Raw genomic sequence first — 16,635 nt, 5'->3', positions numbered from 1 at the left:
GTGTTTAACTTCTTTTGACAATACTTTCTTTCTTTCCTTCTTTTTTCTGCCCTCTTCTTCTATCTTAATTGTCATCATCCACCCTGTGTCCTTCCATTCCTGCTTCCTTTCTACACTTTCTGTAACTCCAACCTCTCCACTGCCCTCTTGCTTATGCCCATTTATCTCTTCTTTAATCCATCTTCTGTCTTTTCCTCTCCATTCCTTCTGCCCCTCATAGGGTTTGACCAATGCCAAGGCAGCAGAGTACCTGGCCAGGGATGGCCTTAACGCCCTGACTCCACCCCCCACCACCCCAGAGTGGGTCAAGTTCTGTCGCCAGCTGTTTGGTGGCTTCTCCATCCTGCTTTGGATTGGTGCCATCCTCTGCTTCCTGGCCTACGCCATCCAGGCTGCCACAGAGGACGAGCCTGCTGGGGATAACGTAAGTGGAGAGTTGGAGGGATGAATGATGGTAGGATGAATCCTCAGTACCACCAATGTTTGTACAGTACCTGTGAGAGGCCAGATATCAAAAACCACCAGAGGGGATAAGAACATAGAGAGCTGTGAGTTGCTGCCAGTGTGTGTGCTCCCTGTCCTCCAGCACATCACTCAAAAAAAGATTTGTTGAGTCACTACTCCTCAGGGATGTGGCTGTGTCAGTGATAAAGGTTGTGTCAGCCGTTTGTCTGAATCATGCCGGCCGACCCGTCTTTAGTGTGACAGACACCATCCTGTTAGCATCCACTTTGGGCCCGCCACGGGGAGCGTGTGACTCCTGGCGTTGGTAATGGCAGGGTAAGAGAAGGGCATTCATGGGTCAGCACTGTTTCATGTCGGGTCAGAGCACAGAGTAGAGCCAAGGACTGAGGCTAAGCGGCGCTGACACACAGCATGAAAGGACAAAATACTACAGAGTACAATAACAACAGTGATGAGTCAGCAGGAGTTACAAAGACTGTATCACACACCCAGAATATAAATTCACACTGTGATAACTGGTTACAGCTGTCAGAGGGTACAAGACATAGATGGGAGTGCTGTATGAGAGGACAGCTTAAACGGCAGGAGTTGGACCTTCTAATGGTGATCCATTAAAGCATGAGACAATAGAACATAGTCATAAAACCACAACCAGAGTACAGTGCAAACAGATGGACAGCCTCCAGGTGTCTGAGTTCAAATCAAACAACATGCTGCTGTCAGCTACAGGATGAAAACATCAAATGATTGTGTTATTTACAGAAGCCTCAGCCTCCTGAAATAGCTCCTTTACCTCTCACACCCCAGTGTGTGATGTCAGAATGTCTCACTCATTATCTTTCAACTTAGTCTCTCTGTCTGTGTCTCGCCACTGGCCTGTTTCTTCTCTTCCGTTTCTGATACATTTTTAGATAAAGGTGAAGTCCATCAATTCATTTCTGTATTAAACATGAAAGTCTCATCTTTCTCTCTCCCTTCTCTTTGTAGTTGTATCTGGGTATCGTGCTGTCAGCTGTCGTCATCATCACCGGCTGCTTCTCCTACTTCCAGGAAGCCAAGAGCTCCAAGATCATGGAGTCCTTTAAGAACATGGTCCCTCAGGTGTGTACTCTGTGCCATAAATCCATCTGCTCTGTTGCCACTACACTCAATGGTTAAACCAGTTTTCCTTTTTACTAATCTAGTCTATGTCTCGTCTACTCTAACCATTACAATCAGTACAAAAAATAGATGAAAAATAGATTAAAACTGGTAAAAACACTGAATAAAGCAGTGTCACGTTTAAACGTTCTTGTCGCAGAGGGACTGCTAACTATGATGGCCAATAAGAATGGTTCTATCTAGAGCCAGTGTGAGGTTTGTCCACTCTGGGAAACAATGGAAACATGGGGGTGCAACATGGTGATCTCTGTAGACAAGGACCTGCTTCCTATGTAGATATTAATGGCTCATTCTAAGGTAAAGAAAATATCATCACCAAAGAACATACTTACTTTATTATTATTTATTATATTATTATATTATATTTCTGCTAATATATCCCCCTAAATCCTACACACTGAACTTTTAAATCTAAAAAAATGAGAATTCTATGAGTCAATGAAGGGGCATGTGATGCTTTAAATTATTTTTTAAAGTGTATCAATCAAACATTTTGAGGATGATGCCAACAAAATATTTCTCCCAAGTGAAAATAGCAGAGACTTGAGAATGATACAAATGAGCCAGGTCATAATGGGTATATTACATTAGGTTTCTAAGTATTGCAGGTGTTTATTAGGTGGTAAAATCTATTTTTATGCCACAGTATCATGCTGTCACAGCTTTCACACTATTTCTTTTTTTCCCCAATCTGTGAGATACCTTTCAACTGCTTCAGTCTCCACACTGATGTGCTGTTTCACCTGTTCTCTAACCTCACTCTAAATAGCTTCTTTACAAATATCTTGTGTTATTTTTGGCATTACTTATTTTCTCTCTCTCTCTCTCTCTCTCTCTCTCTCTCTCTCTCTCTCTCGCTCGTTCGCTCGCTCTCTCTTTCTGATCACAGCAAGCACTGGTGATCCGTGAGGGAGAGAAGATGCAGATCAATGCTGAGCAGGTGGTGGCAGGAGACCTGGTGGAGGTGAAAGGAGGAGACAGGATCCCCGCTGACCTCCGCATCATCTCCTCCCACGGCTGCAAGGTGGGTTGCAGGCACAGATGCTCTCCTGTAATGACACAAAGCCGAGGATTTAATAACACCCGCTGCAAAGCTGCCCTTAAGTGAGGTGTCTTTAGAGGATGGGTGTGAGAGTGAGTAGTGAGTGTCTGTACACCCATTTTGGAACCTACCTGATGTGTTAGGGGATTATCTATTAACTAAAACAAGCACAGCATCCTCACTATGTGATAATGAGATGTTATTTCAGATTTATTTTGTTTACCTAAAAGTCCTGATTTCCCTAAATGGTGCAGGTACTGAGGACAAACACAGATCACTTGTTAAACTTCATGATAAATTCACACAGATTTTAGGTGTTCCTCCAGGTCCTTAGATGAGCCTCAAATCAGAGTTTCAGAGTGTTTCGTTGGGAATGACATTTTTATGAAAACATCTGAAGAGCAACACAATCAACAGAGGCAGCAAGCATGGATAAAGAAAATTAAAACACATGAAACACACATACTGTGTCTCTATCTGGCTTTGTGCCTAGTCTTATCATGAATGCACTCAACCACTTACCCACTCCCTTATCTTCCTTTTCGTTGCCCTCTCTCTCTCACACACACACTTACCAAATATTTTCCTCCTGCTCTGTCCAGGTGGACAACTCATCCCTGACTGGTGAATCAGAGCCCCAGACCAGGTCACCTGACTGTACCCATGACAACCCACTGGAAACCCGCAACATTGCCTTCTTCTCTACCAACTGTGTCGAGGGTAACGTCACCATCACCGTCAGCTTTATCCAGCACCGACATCATCATTATCACCATCATATTCATTACATATACTGTACAAATCATAAACTGTTAGGGTTAGCCACTCTCTACCTCATAAACATTTCTAATGTGTGTGTGTGTGTGTGTGTGTGTGTGTGTGTGTGTGTGTGTGTGTGTGTGTGTGTGTGCATGTTCATATGGCTGCATGTGTATGTTTGTATTGTTCCGCTTCAGTGCTCAGATTGTCCTGCAAACAGATGCTACACATTAGCTTTCATTGCAGGCCACAGCATCATTAGTCATTAGAGTGTGACCCTATTTGACCTCCTACCTGCTCAATCACATCATATTACTGGGATGCCCTGCAGCTCACACTCAGCACCTCACAGTGGGAGAAAAGGCAAACCATAATGTATGGCGCCCTCCTGTGGACTCACTGTTGCATTGCATATAGTCGTGCAATATTCAAGCATCATCAGCCTGTCAACTGTCCATGCATTCATCTGTACTCTCAGTCTACACGTTTTCTTCTTCTCTCTTTCTTTGTCTTTTCCGGAACACATAAAGAAGTTACATTAAAAAAAACGCTCCCTCTCTTCTGTTTTTTAGGAACTGCACGTGGCATCGTTGTGTGTACTGGCGATCGTACAGTGATGGGCCGCATCGCCACTCTCACCTCAGGCCTGGAGACTGGCAAGGTACCATACTTGTTATTATTCATTATCTGATAATGGTCTCTTTTACAAGCTGTAGTTTGCTTACTAAAAGCACTTACTTGTTTTGCACCTAGTATGGAATTGTTCAGTTGCTCAGTTATTTAATTAATTCCTTATGTAGAGACACCAGCTAATCTGTGAAGTCTGATAGGTTTAGTAAGTGTTCTGGGTCAGCATCATTACATTTCATTATGAGTAAAAAGCAAAAATGTATTTGGGCGGAAAAATTTCTAGTGAGAACAGTCAGTCATCGTCTTCATTTTCTTCAGTCAATCCAAATATCTTTTTTTCTACTCTTCAGACACCCATCGCTAAGGAGATCGAGCACTTTATCCACATTATCACAGGTGTGGCCGTCTTCCTCGGCGTGACCTTCTTCATCCTGTCAATCATCCTGGGTTACAGCTGGCTGGAGGCCGTCATCTTCCTCATTGGTATCATTGTTGCCAATGTACCCGAGGGACTGCTGGCCACGGTCACTGTGAGTAGGCAGAGAAAAAAGAAACTGGTGTGTGTGTGTGTGTGTGTGTGTGTGTGTGTGTGTGTGTGTGTGTGCGTGTGCGTGTGCGTGTGTGTGTTTGAGAGATGGTTGATTGGGGTAAAGGTCGTTTTTGTTATTGTTTGTCTTGTGTTTTTTCATCTGTGAGAGGGAAAGGAATGTAAGGGTGCTTTCACATCTGTTCGTCGGGATCCAGTGGAGAAAAAAAAAAGACACGTGTTGCATTTAGTTCTGGTCTGGTTCCTGTTCACAGTGACTTTTTATAAACTCTCCAAGAGGAGTAAACATGAGGTTATACAGACTGAGAGGTAGCCTGCTGATTGGACAGTTTTGCCGGTTGTCTCCTGCATCATTAACATGGACTTTTTTCCCTCTACTCACAGCTTAACAAATTACATATAACGTCATTATTTTTCAGTTGAATTTCAGCCTGCAAACACATTTATTCAGTCGAACATTGTTGAAACAGGGCAGGTGATGTTGTGAGAGTGAGAAGTTAGTGGAGTGGTAGCAAGTACATCTGTTATATCTGGTAACAAAATTGTTTACATACAGCATGTGCTTCATCTGTTGACCTGTATTTTCTCAATAACCGAAAGTATTTCCACACTGCTGATGTATTCACAAGGAAGTAGCCATCCTCATTGTTTTTCTCCTGGCTGCTGTTGGACGGTGACACAGAACTTCAAAATAAAGGCGTGACCTAAAAATGACAATATGGATCGATTTTTTTCATTTTGCATCGATGATATTGGATAATTGATCATTGAATCAATATATCAATCCAGATCGACGAAGGATCGTTACACCCCTATTTAATATACTATGCAGGATTTTCCCAAAAAAAGAGGATATATAGACTCACACAAAAGTAATCCTTGTCAGTCATCACTTTGACCCACTAGAAGTGTGTAGCGGTGTCTGTATCTGCAGAGACTTTGCCCTTTTTGCTATGATTGGAACCTTTATGGGCCTTGTGTGGATCAATGATAAGATTGCCTCCTGAGCAGATTTCATGATCAGTAGATGGATTAATCATGCTGAAATCACACATCTGCTGTCATAAAATCTTGTGATTGTTTTGTTTGCTTTCACACTGCAAATAAAAAACAGCAGACACGGAGCCACCTTTTCAAGCACACTTGGTTTGATTGACAGCCTCCACACCAGCCTAAGTGAATGGTACAAACCAGGCGACGACCTGTGATTATTTTAACCGAACTGAACAGGTTACGTGTGAAAGCACCCTCAGCATTTCTACCATGTGTGTTGTCCATTGGATAGCTGTATGATTCCCTCTGTTGTAGCTGTTTTTCTCGTCTGTTTCTCTTCGCAGTCCTTGTGTGTTTTTTGTTTCCTACTGATTTCCCAGTGTTCTGCGCAAACATTATTTTCATATATGTCATGTATTTCATATATTAGAGAAATCTAAAAAGCTACACAAAGTCAGGGAAAACAGTAACCGCTTTTAAAATGTTTATAAAATTGTTGTTGCCATGAAATGTCTTTTTTAAGAATACTACTTTTCTGTCCAAACAATAGTGTACTGTATATTTTGTGACTGAGAGAATTCCTTTGCACTCCTAGACTAGATTACTAGATTCCCCAGGCAGTTTGGAGTTTCACCCATGTCTGATTATGTTCAGGCTGATGTTGTCTTGTCATGTCTGCTGATTGATTTTGTCCCCGCTTCTCATATCTCTGTGCCTGTGTTGTTGTTGTTTTTTCAGTGTGTTGTAATGTTGCTGTATGCCTGTGTGCATCTCTGTGTGTATCTTTGTATTGTGTGTGCTTTAGCATTCTCACTGTGTTAGTACCTGTTACTGTGGTGAAGGTGGTGTATTGTCTCTGTTTGTATATTTCTCTTTCCATCTCTCTCTCTTCTGTCTCTCTCCCAAAGCAGCCCCATATGTGTTTGTGTTCTCTCTCTCCATCCTTCTCTTTGTATGTCTCTCTCTCTTTTCCAGGCCAGTCGTGGTGCTGTCTGCAATGACAACGGCTAGCTAATGTAATGATATTAGGCTAATGACTAGTCAGCTTCATAAACTGAATTCGGCCTCCTCTGCTTGGCCTTGGCTAGTTCTGTTTGGCCCATGGGTCTTGCCGTACTTGGCATGATGACATAATGCACCGCTGCTCTGCTTCACCGCTTCACTTGTTCATGCTTCATTTTCTCTCTGCATCGCTGTTTTGGCTGTTTTTATTTTTGGAAACAGGTTTTGATTTTAGTGCATTTTGCCATATAGGAGCATTGTTATGAGCAGGATGAACGTCTCCAGGTGTCAGGTTGCTTTAGGTACAATAGGCACTGATGTGGCTGCTCATTGGCAGAAGTCAGTTTAGCACCTGGAGATGTTCATCTGTGCTGTTATTTCACCGCATAGATACTAATTATGTTTTTCTGTCTCCTTTGGTTTGTTTCTATTCTCTCCTTTTGTCTTATTCTGTTGTCAACAACTCCTTTTCTCCTGTCTTTCCTTCTCTCCTTGCTATTATGTCCTCTCTGCCACACCTCTCTTTTTGTCTTGTCTCTTTGGCCTCTCCTCTCTCAGGTGTGTCTGACACTGACTGCTAAGCGAATGGCTCGTAAAAACTGCCTGGTAAAGAACTTGGAGGCTGTGGAAACTCTGGGCTCCACCTCCACCATCTGCTCTGACAAGACGGGCACTCTGACCCAGAACAGGATGACCGTGGCACACATGTGGTTCGACAACCAGATTCACGAGGCCGACACCACCGAGGACCAGTCTGGTGAGATTTTCCCCTCTTCCTCCTTCTTTCATGCGGCCGAATCAAATCTCCCCTCCAGATATCAAGAATATCATGACCTTAGTTTCTTTATGGCAGCGTTATTACTGTGCAGCAAGGGAGGACTCGCACAGAGAGGACAAAAGAGATTCAGTCTAGAGTCTGGATTTTGAATGCTTCATTTACATATCAGGGCCATACAGACAGCGAAAAAAAATCCACAGTGCACAGCCCTGATGTGTAAAAAGCTTTTAAGTCCAGACTCTAGTCGGAATCTTTTGGTCTCTGAGTCCTCTCTTGCTGCACTATACTTTCTACGGCACCAGAGAAGGAGACAAACAAGTGGCAGTTTTTAAGGCGCAGCTTAACCTGTGTGAACCAAGTGTTAACCTGCCTGCATATTGAGAATTTCTGGAACATGTGTCGTAAACAGCACAGTGCCTGGGAGTAGTTGAGGTGGGACAAGGAGATGGCTGCCCCGCTTGGGTAAATGCAGTCGTGGAACCAATCAGCTATCGTTCTGACAACGATAAAGCCTCTGGGGGCAATGGCCTGTAGTTTTGGAGTTTCAGTGTAGCTGGTAGATATCCCAGCCAAGATTTACTCTTTCATGCACCAATCATTGTTTACAGTTCAATCAGCAACATGAGACAGGTACAGATAACATTTCAGCTAATTTCCAAAAACATATGAATACAGATAAATTGGTTAAAACAAAGCTAAGACAAAGCTAAATTGTCATCAGATGACCGAGAATGGGTTCCAAGATTGTATTTTAGCCAGTGCTTTCCATCTCTTTTGCTCTCCACATGGACTGTTTACCTGCCACTAAAACAAGATTGGTCAATACTATTCGGAGAACAAATACAAATCAGAACTCTTCCTTTTTGAAAATCTCTTTTGAAGATTAGGGTGAATGCAGAGGATGAGACACCTGTCAATAAATGTTCCTTCTTTTCTGATCATTCTCCAGGCTCCTCCTTTGACAAAAGCTCTACAACATGGGTGTCTTTGGCCCGCATCGCTGCTCTGTGCAACCGTGCTGTGTTCAAAGCTGGCCAGGAATCTTTGCCCATTCTTAAGCGTGAGGTGGCCGGTGACGCCTCTGAGTCAGCCCTGCTGAAGTGTATTGAGCTGTCCTGTGGTGCCGTCAAAGCCATGAGGGACAAGAACAAGAAGGTGGCTGAGATCCCCTTTAACTCCACCAACAAGTACCAGGTTTGTCCCCTTTGATTACTCATGCACCTAACAACTGATGCAGATGATCGACAAAGATTTCTAGTTAACATGCAGAAACACAACAAACTTCTTAAATGGTTCTACTGTTAACACTAACATCTGTGTCCATCAGCTCTCAATTCACGAAGTTGAGGATGAAAATGACAACCGCTACCTGTTGGTGATGAAGGGAGCTCCAGAGAGAATCCTCGACCGCTGCTCCACCATCATGGTGCAGGGCAAGGAGCAGCCCATGGACGATGAGATGAAAGAGGCTTTCCAGAACGCCTATCTGGAACTGGGAGGACTGGGAGAGAGAGTACTGGGTAAGAATGATAGAAGATAGGAAAACGGTGGTCATTTATCAAAAGGTTGTGATTTGGAATAAGAACATAGCAAGAAAGTTTTGATATATCCTGCAAATAACTGTACGGTGTGGAGCTGTTTGTACAGCTCAAGAAATTTCGTAGAATTCACATCATTTGTCCCTGATTCCTCCAGGTTTCTGCCACATGTTCATGCCAGAGGACAAGTATCCCAAAGGTTTTGCCTTCGACACCGATGATGTCAACTTCCAGACAGACAACCTTTGCTTCGTAGGTCTCATGTCCATGATTGACCCTCCCCGTGCTGCCGTGCCTGATGCCGTGGGCAAATGCCGCTCTGCTGGCATCAAGGTGGGCACCTTTTGAGTCTGCCATTTAAAGGCCTGCAAAACAGAACATAACACCCACCTGGATGTGAAGGCTGTGGGTGACTGTCACGCACATCTTTAGCTGATTTCATAGAATGTGGTGAATTCTTTTTGCACATGCACTCCCTCTACTTCCTTTCACATCCTATCCCTGCTGTTCTACATGCACCTGTTGGTGTTGTCTCCTCTTATTTGTTTCTAAATTTTGTCTTTTCTCCTTCCCTTTCATCACCTACCTTTTCATCTTCCTCCTCCGATATTTCAGGTTATTATGGTGACTGGTGACCACCCAATCACAGCCAAGGCCATTGCTAAGGGTGTGGGCATCATCTCTGAGGGCAACGAGACAGTAGAAGACATTGCTGCACGCCTCAACATCCCTGTGAGCCAGGTCAACCCAAGGTTAGACAGAAACTGAAATTTTAAAGTTGGGATAGAAATGAGACTGTTACAATCATTGTATACAGTAGATTATATTTTGCAGAGCCTTTATATGATAGTAGCTCTTATGATTTGCTATACAAAAGTGTACATGAGTGTTTTGCTTTAACTGTGTTGTGCAGGGATGCCAAGGCCTGTGTGATCCACGGTACAGATCTGAAAGATCTTAGTCAGGAGCAGATGGATGACATTTTGAGGAACCACACAGAGATCGTCTTTGCCAGAACCTCCCCACAGCAGAAACTTATCATTGTAGAAGGCTGCCAGAGACAGGTACACTTAATGTCCCTACACACATTCAAATACCTGCACATGCAGGTAAATGTTCATATGCACCTGCAAACAAGTGGATGTAATAAGAAAAAGAATCGTAATGCAAACTGTGAATGTGTCAGGGTGCCATCGTGGCTGTGACAGGCGATGGTGTGAATGACTCTCCTGCCCTGAAGAAGGCTGACATCGGCGTTGCCATGGGAATCTCCGGCTCAGATGTGTCCAAACAGGCTGCAGACATGATCCTGCTGGATGACAACTTTGCCTCCATTGTCACTGGAGTAGAAGAAGGTGAGGGATAAACAAGAGGTGGGACAGTCGGAGAGAGTATGAGAAAAAAGGGCTGCAGAGAGGAGGTGAATAATAGAGGGTACAGTGAAAAAAAAGGTGACAAAATATAAGATTTATTGGCAAGAATAGTCTATAAAGCATTAGCCAGTATTTTATTGTAAGGCACTGTACATGTTTTCCTCATTTATGAATGCTACATTAATGAGTTAATATCACTGTTTCCTGTATTTAAAAGCTAGCAGTGTTGACTTAGGTGTGAGGTTGACTTCACATTAAGTAATATTTCCATCATCTTTCTTATTTAACGGTTTCCTCCATTCAGTTCTAATTATTTATACATCGCCTTCATTCTGACAGGCCGTCTGATCTTTGACAACCTGAAAAAGTCCATCGCATACACTCTGACCAGCAACATCCCAGAGATCACCCCCTTCCTGTTCTTCATCTTGGTCAACATCCCACTGCCTCTGGGCACCATCACTATCCTCTGCATCGACCTGGGAACTGACATGGTAAGGGACACAACAACATACGAACATAACCAGTGAGACACTCACACACTGTAGCATACAGCTCTAATGTGTTTATGTCCAGTCAGGCAAAACAAATGCAGAAACCAGTGTGTGAACCCACTTTACCATCACAGGTGGCCTGATACACTCAGCTCTTGTACATGCTTTATCTTTGAACACTCATGCATGGACAGTAAAGCTCAGCTGTACACATGTGAACTGCACATGTCAGGCAGGGACTCAGGTGGCAAAATACACACAGAAATTCCTGGTAATTATCATCAGGGCAACACACAGGTGTTCAGCCGTAAGAATTCTGCTGCATAAATTTCAATCAGGAGAGTGAACAATTATTTATCAACATGTGCACAATAGCGGTGATAAATGAGAAAAGTCTTTGGCAAAGCTCATCGCAGTGTCATCATATTATCAATGGGGGCAGAGAAGCTGTGAATAGTGTAGGATACCCCCCAATGGAGTTTAGACGCTGATGGTGGTGGTGATGAATGAAGAGGATGCTGAGATCTAGATGGATGAGAAGAGGAGTAAGCTTCTGGTGAGCTCAGGCCTGGGTGCTTGAAATGATGAACTGGAAGTGAATGGCATGGAGGACAGTCATGACGGATTCCACTGAAAAGACAGCTGACAGCAAGAGAGAGGAAACAGATTTAAAGTTTGTCAGCAAAGATATGGCAGCAAAATCTGGTTGGTTGAACTAAAAGAGTATGAGGGGGGGGTGAGAGTCAGTTAGGAATGTAACACAGTCTTTCTGATTGAACTTAAGCTGGGCTTCATAACATGAATTGGAGGAATGAAATCTGGGAATATTTAGAATTTGAAAGAACAAGATTGTGAATACTATTTGTGGTGATTTTAATGAAACAGAACCAGTGATGCTGTACACTGGCTCTTTAAACACTGCATGAGGAAAGGAAATTGTGGAAGGTGGTGGGGTTTATTTCTGTGCATGTCCACATAGCAAACTTAAACAAATACTCATTCACTATTAACCCTCAGACTGGATAGACATGAACTGTAACAGAAGCCCCCATTAAACACATTTATTACCTGGCACCTCCATCATAAATGGGCATACCACTTGATATCATTGAGCATCACAATAAATTAAAGGTAGCTCTGAAGTTAAGGTTAAGGTTGTGCCTGAAAGGCATGTACACCAAAAGGACACTAGGTGGCAGTATGGGACCAGTCCAGTTTTTCATGCTTGGAAAGTGTTGCCTGTTGAAATAAACCAAAGTAAAATACACCCATAAATAACAATGCATCTCGCTATCTCCTCCGTCAGGTACCAGCCATCTCTCTTGCCTATGAAGCAGCCGAGAGCGACATCATGAAGCGCCAGCCTAGAAACCCACTGAGGGACAAACTGGTCAACGAGAGACTCATCAGCATCGCCTATGGACAGATTGGTATGTCCTGTGTTTGTTCAGCTTACACTGTTGAAAGGTGATGTGTGTCTCAGCAATAATTCATCAGTACTTTCATTTTTAGATAGAAGTGTAATTGTTATAGACATGTTAGACCATGGCAGAAAGTTCAGTTGCCTTTTTTGGCCCCAAATCTGTCCCAATGCACAAATGTGGTTTTACATATGACACACTGCATCATACCTAGACGGTAACCCAAAGATATTTCTGCAGTTTTTCTGAAGTGTATTATCACATTATAATGATCTCTAAATATTATGGGGGTATGTGATTCTACACTGTCAGGTAAACCTGTTCAATGTGTCTGTGTCTGCAGGTATGATCCAAGCTCTTGGTGGATTCTTCGCCTATTTCGTCATCATGGCTGAAAATGGTTTCCTGCCATCTCAGCTTGTTGGTATCCGACTCAACTGGGACGACCGCTCCACCAACGACCTGGAGGACAGCTACGGGCAGCAATGGGTATGAGTGGGCTGACACGATATCAGTCATCTCCTGCTTCGGTTATGTTCACATGTACGGAGGCGCTCTGTTTCAGTTTCCTGATGGAAAATGACTGTTTATTAATTTATACATTCCCCTCGTGTGTGTTGAGATATTATATCGGGTTACTCATACAAAGTAGCGCAGACAGAGCCCACGCTGTAAGGCATCTTCTAACTGGTCAGAATCTACATGGCTGCGAGTGAGGTTTATTAGTGCTGCTGTACTACTCTGCATGGTTGAAGGATGAAAGTGTCAGACAAAGCTTCCAAATACTTTCTTCACCATTAATTAAATGACAGTAATCTTTGAATAATTCCAAAAAATGTGTTGAGCCTCTTCCTGTCTCTCATTACAGACCTATGAGCAGCGTAAGATTGTGGAGTTCACTTGCCACACAGCCTTCTTCGTCAGTATTGTGGTGGTGCAGTGGGCAGATGTCATCATCTGCAAGACCAGACGTAACTCTGTGTTCCAGCAGGGCATGAAGTGAGTCAAAAAAAATCACTTTGAATGGGTTAAAAAATCTATTTAATCGATTTAATCTCAAGAGAAAGAAGAATGAGGATTTTGGAGGCAACTAGGCATTGCTTTTGTTCTTGCAGTTTCCCACAGCTGCCACTAGATGTCAATAGAGAGCCATGTTTTACTGACTCACCTTTAATTTATAGCCCCAGTTTATGGCATATGTTTCTGTGTTCCCCTCTTTCCCTCCATCTTGTCTGGTTCTCTTACCCCATCTGTCCTCTCCCTTTGCTGCTCTGTTCTGCTGGCAGCACTTATAGTCCAGGCACACAAATTCAGAAACTGGTGCTGCTACTGTACAGCTGTGCTCAAATTCTGCCTGCAGGGAATCTACTTTGAAACCATTCTGTGATCCAAAAGTAGACTGAGATAGTAACTGGTACAGTCCACTGACCCTTAAAGTCTTCTCAGTGGCAGGGGATATTCATTCCTCCCCTCACGATCTTTTATTTAGCATTTCCTCACTATCTGCAGATCTGTTACTTTTCTTTCTTTGTCTACCGTCATCCCTCGTCTCTCTACTACCTGTGTACTGTGATTAACTCTCTTCTCTCTGCACTCATTGTCTCACAGGAATAAGATTTTGATCTTTGGCCTGTTTGAGGAAACAGCTCTGGCTGCCTTCCTGTCCTATTGCCCTGGCATGGACCTGGCACTACGGATGTACCCACTCAAGTAAGTAACACATCATCACAGTTCATTAATCTAAAGTCCCTAAAGCTTGTGCGTAGCATAGTACAGTTGTTTTCCTCGTCTACTCTCCTTCTCATATGACCCTTCGAGCACTGGGCACATGCAGCCCCATACTCTACAGGCACGTAAAGGGCAAAGGCCACATGTTTCTGACTCTGGCTGGTTAGCTTTTGCAATTTGAAAACGGCTTTCTGTTGCATGTCGATGTCAATTTGAATTCAATGAATCATTCAGCCCTCGTACTTTGTTCTTTATCACTGTCTCCCAGTTTTGACCTTGGCGCTGCTCTCATTCTCCATCATTCCCTCCCTTCTCTCTCAGGCCCAGTTGGTGGTTCTGTGCGTTCCCGTACAGTTTCCTCATCTTTGTTTATGATGAGATCCGAAAACTCATCCTTCGCCGAAATCCTGGAGGTAAGATCACATGCACACTCACACTTGTATACATGTAGTATTTCAGCTGCACGGTAGGTTCATTCAGAGGTGCACTGAACAAACTAAAAATTAAATGTTTTTTGAACAGTACGCACTTTTGAAACTTGCCCAAAATAGTGTTATTCACCTCATCAGGCTGCCACTAAAATACAGTACACATATATATACAATTGTAGCAGATGATCATGACATTATAATAACATTATACAGATTTTAATTTCTCGCTGGTATGGATTTAAACGGTAAAAAACAAAAGAAGAAATTAACGATATTCGTCATGACAAAGGTCATAGATGAATCACTTATATTTTTAATACAACCACAGACAGTTTGAAGGATATCATCATCCAGGACCTTATCCTTGTAATTAATATTTTGTCTTAATGTCAGTCAAATTTAAAAAGTAACTCCTCTCTCTTTCTCTTTTTCTTGTTTCCCTCTTTTCCTCTCCTCTCCATCTCTACAGGCTGGGTGGAGAAAGAGACATACTATTAAATTATCAAAGCATCATTTACTTCTCACCCCATTCTCCCCTGAACTCATCCCTTCTTCTCTATCTCCCTCTCTCTTACTCTCTCCTCCTTCCCCTCCATCCATCCCTTCTCCCCTGTCAACATACTCAAACTGTTCAAGAAAATGTTTACTCTTCCCCTTTCCTCCTCCTCCTCCTCCTCCTCCTCTCCATCCTCATCCCCTAAAGAAACAAAAAATCAAGCGCCAAGACGATGCAAGGACCAACGACAGAGGAGGAGAGGATGGGGGAGGAGGTGGGGTTGTGAATCTTCCCTGTCCTCTCTGTCCCTCTGTCCCTTTTTTTTCTATCCAAAGTCTATACAGCACTAGTCTGCCAGTAACACTGTTGTGCCGATGCTTCTTACTGCACTGTTAACTGCAGCCACTCTTCATATGTGTACTCAAACTACACCGCTGTGTAGAACTGAATAAAAAATACAGTTGCAAGAATAAAGACAAAATCCTGACTGTTCCACTGCGATCACTCTTGCCAAGCAGAATAACAACATGGCAGCTCCTGTCTAGGCTCCCAACTGGCGATCTGAGCGGGTCGGTGGCGTCTTTTTTTGTTTTTTCTTGCCAGAGATAAGCCACCCCGATCCAGCTCCTTAATCACTGCCATTTCCTGCCATTCGCCAACTTCTTACCCTCCTTTTTTTCTCTTTCTATTTCTATGTACTCACTGCCAATCTTCTACTGCCGTTCTCGCCCCTCCTGTTCCTCCTCCACCATCAATAAAGAATCAGTCTCACCATAAAACTTCAGCACTCAGTCACGCCCTCAACAGGGTGGAAAAATTGTCACTTCCTCTGACTCCTTCCCTCCCTCCTTCCCTCCTCCTCCTCCCCATGTGTTATTTTCTGCTTGTGTTGTTGTTGTTTTCTAATAGACGACTGGGTGTTTTTTAAAAAACAAAATTGTTCATATAAATTTTATGTTTTCTTTTTTTTTTTAAATTCGGAGTAGGTCTGAGAGCTGCTTGTTTTCATTTGGACATGACAAAGCACACTGTCTCTCCCTCTCCTTCCTCTCTTCTTTCTCTCTCACACTCCTCCTTTACCCCCCCCCCCGCCTGTCTATCTGTCCCTGTTTGTCTGTCTGTTTGTGAACACCGTGCAAACCCTCCGTCCTTGTAAACTTCCACCCACTTTCACCACCTCTGACTCTCCCACCCTCCCGCCCGCCCCTGCCCGTGCCCCCCACCCAACCTCACCCCTGTTAAAAAAAAATACAATCTTTCTGTGTCCTCGGAAAAAGAGATTTCTCTCCGATTTCATTATTTAAATAAATCAGTGGAAATATGGAATAAGGCACTGTACCTTAACTTGCGAAACAGCAGCAAAAAAAAGAAAAAAAGAAAATGAAATAAAATAGAAGGATCTCTCTTTTTTCAGCTTGGTCTCCGGTTTGTTTTTGTGTGGAGTTTTGTCAGAAAATGGAAATAAATGCTGTGACCAACTCTTGTTTGTGGCAGTAGCGTCAAGTCATCTCTTTTCTACCTTAAAGGTGGAGTCAGCGATTCTGGAGAAACATGCACAATGCACTGCGCAGCTCACTTTAGCGTGTGCTAAATTTACTGTCCCTCTTTCTCTTTATACATCCAAGGCCTTTCCCCTGTCCTGTGCACGAGTACAAATGCCCCCTGCTCGTTGGCTGAATAGAGCGAGGGCTGTGAATGGAAACCTGATTTTTTTCAGTGCACATAGAACAGACAGCTAGCAGACCTTGAGGATATATTAACTGAATTTGACAAAAAG

General features: G+C 43.2%; 1 protein-coding gene across 1 annotated transcript in view; it reads left to right on the top strand.

Moving 5' to 3' along the window:
- Positions 1-16,035, top strand: part of atp1a3a (ATPase Na+/K+ transporting subunit alpha 3a) — a 32,606-nt gene extending 16,571 nt beyond the window's left edge. Inside the window, exons 5-24 of the mRNA XM_050034289.1 lie at positions 221-424; positions 1,453-1,566; positions 2,516-2,650; positions 3,271-3,388; positions 4,000-4,088; positions 4,408-4,587; positions 7,158-7,356; positions 8,327-8,571; positions 8,705-8,897; positions 9,073-9,248; positions 9,531-9,667; positions 9,829-9,979; positions 10,102-10,270; positions 10,628-10,782; positions 12,089-12,212; positions 12,547-12,692; positions 13,072-13,202; positions 13,812-13,913; positions 14,253-14,344; positions 14,832-16,035. Of these exons, the coding sequence (XP_049890246.1) occupies positions 221-424; positions 1,453-1,566; positions 2,516-2,650; positions 3,271-3,388; positions 4,000-4,088; positions 4,408-4,587; positions 7,158-7,356; positions 8,327-8,571; positions 8,705-8,897; positions 9,073-9,248; positions 9,531-9,667; positions 9,829-9,979; positions 10,102-10,270; positions 10,628-10,782; positions 12,089-12,212; positions 12,547-12,692; positions 13,072-13,202; positions 13,812-13,913; positions 14,253-14,344; positions 14,832-14,860 (2,889 nt within the window). The 3' untranslated portion in view covers positions 14,861-16,035. The remainder of the gene's footprint in view (positions 1-220; positions 425-1,452; positions 1,567-2,515; positions 2,651-3,270; positions 3,389-3,999; positions 4,089-4,407; positions 4,588-7,157; positions 7,357-8,326; positions 8,572-8,704; positions 8,898-9,072; positions 9,249-9,530; positions 9,668-9,828; positions 9,980-10,101; positions 10,271-10,627; positions 10,783-12,088; positions 12,213-12,546; positions 12,693-13,071; positions 13,203-13,811; positions 13,914-14,252; positions 14,345-14,831) is intronic.
- Positions 16,036-16,635: the final 600 nt, after the last annotated feature.

Source organism: Epinephelus moara, chromosome 22, assembly GCF_006386435.1.
Source record: "Epinephelus moara isolate mb chromosome 22, YSFRI_EMoa_1.0, whole genome shotgun sequence".
Lineage (NCBI taxonomy): Eukaryota > Metazoa > Chordata > Actinopteri > Perciformes > Serranidae > Epinephelus > Epinephelus moara.
The sequence above is the reverse complement of the archived record's forward strand: the minus strand, read 5'-3'. Positions and strand labels throughout refer to the sequence as shown.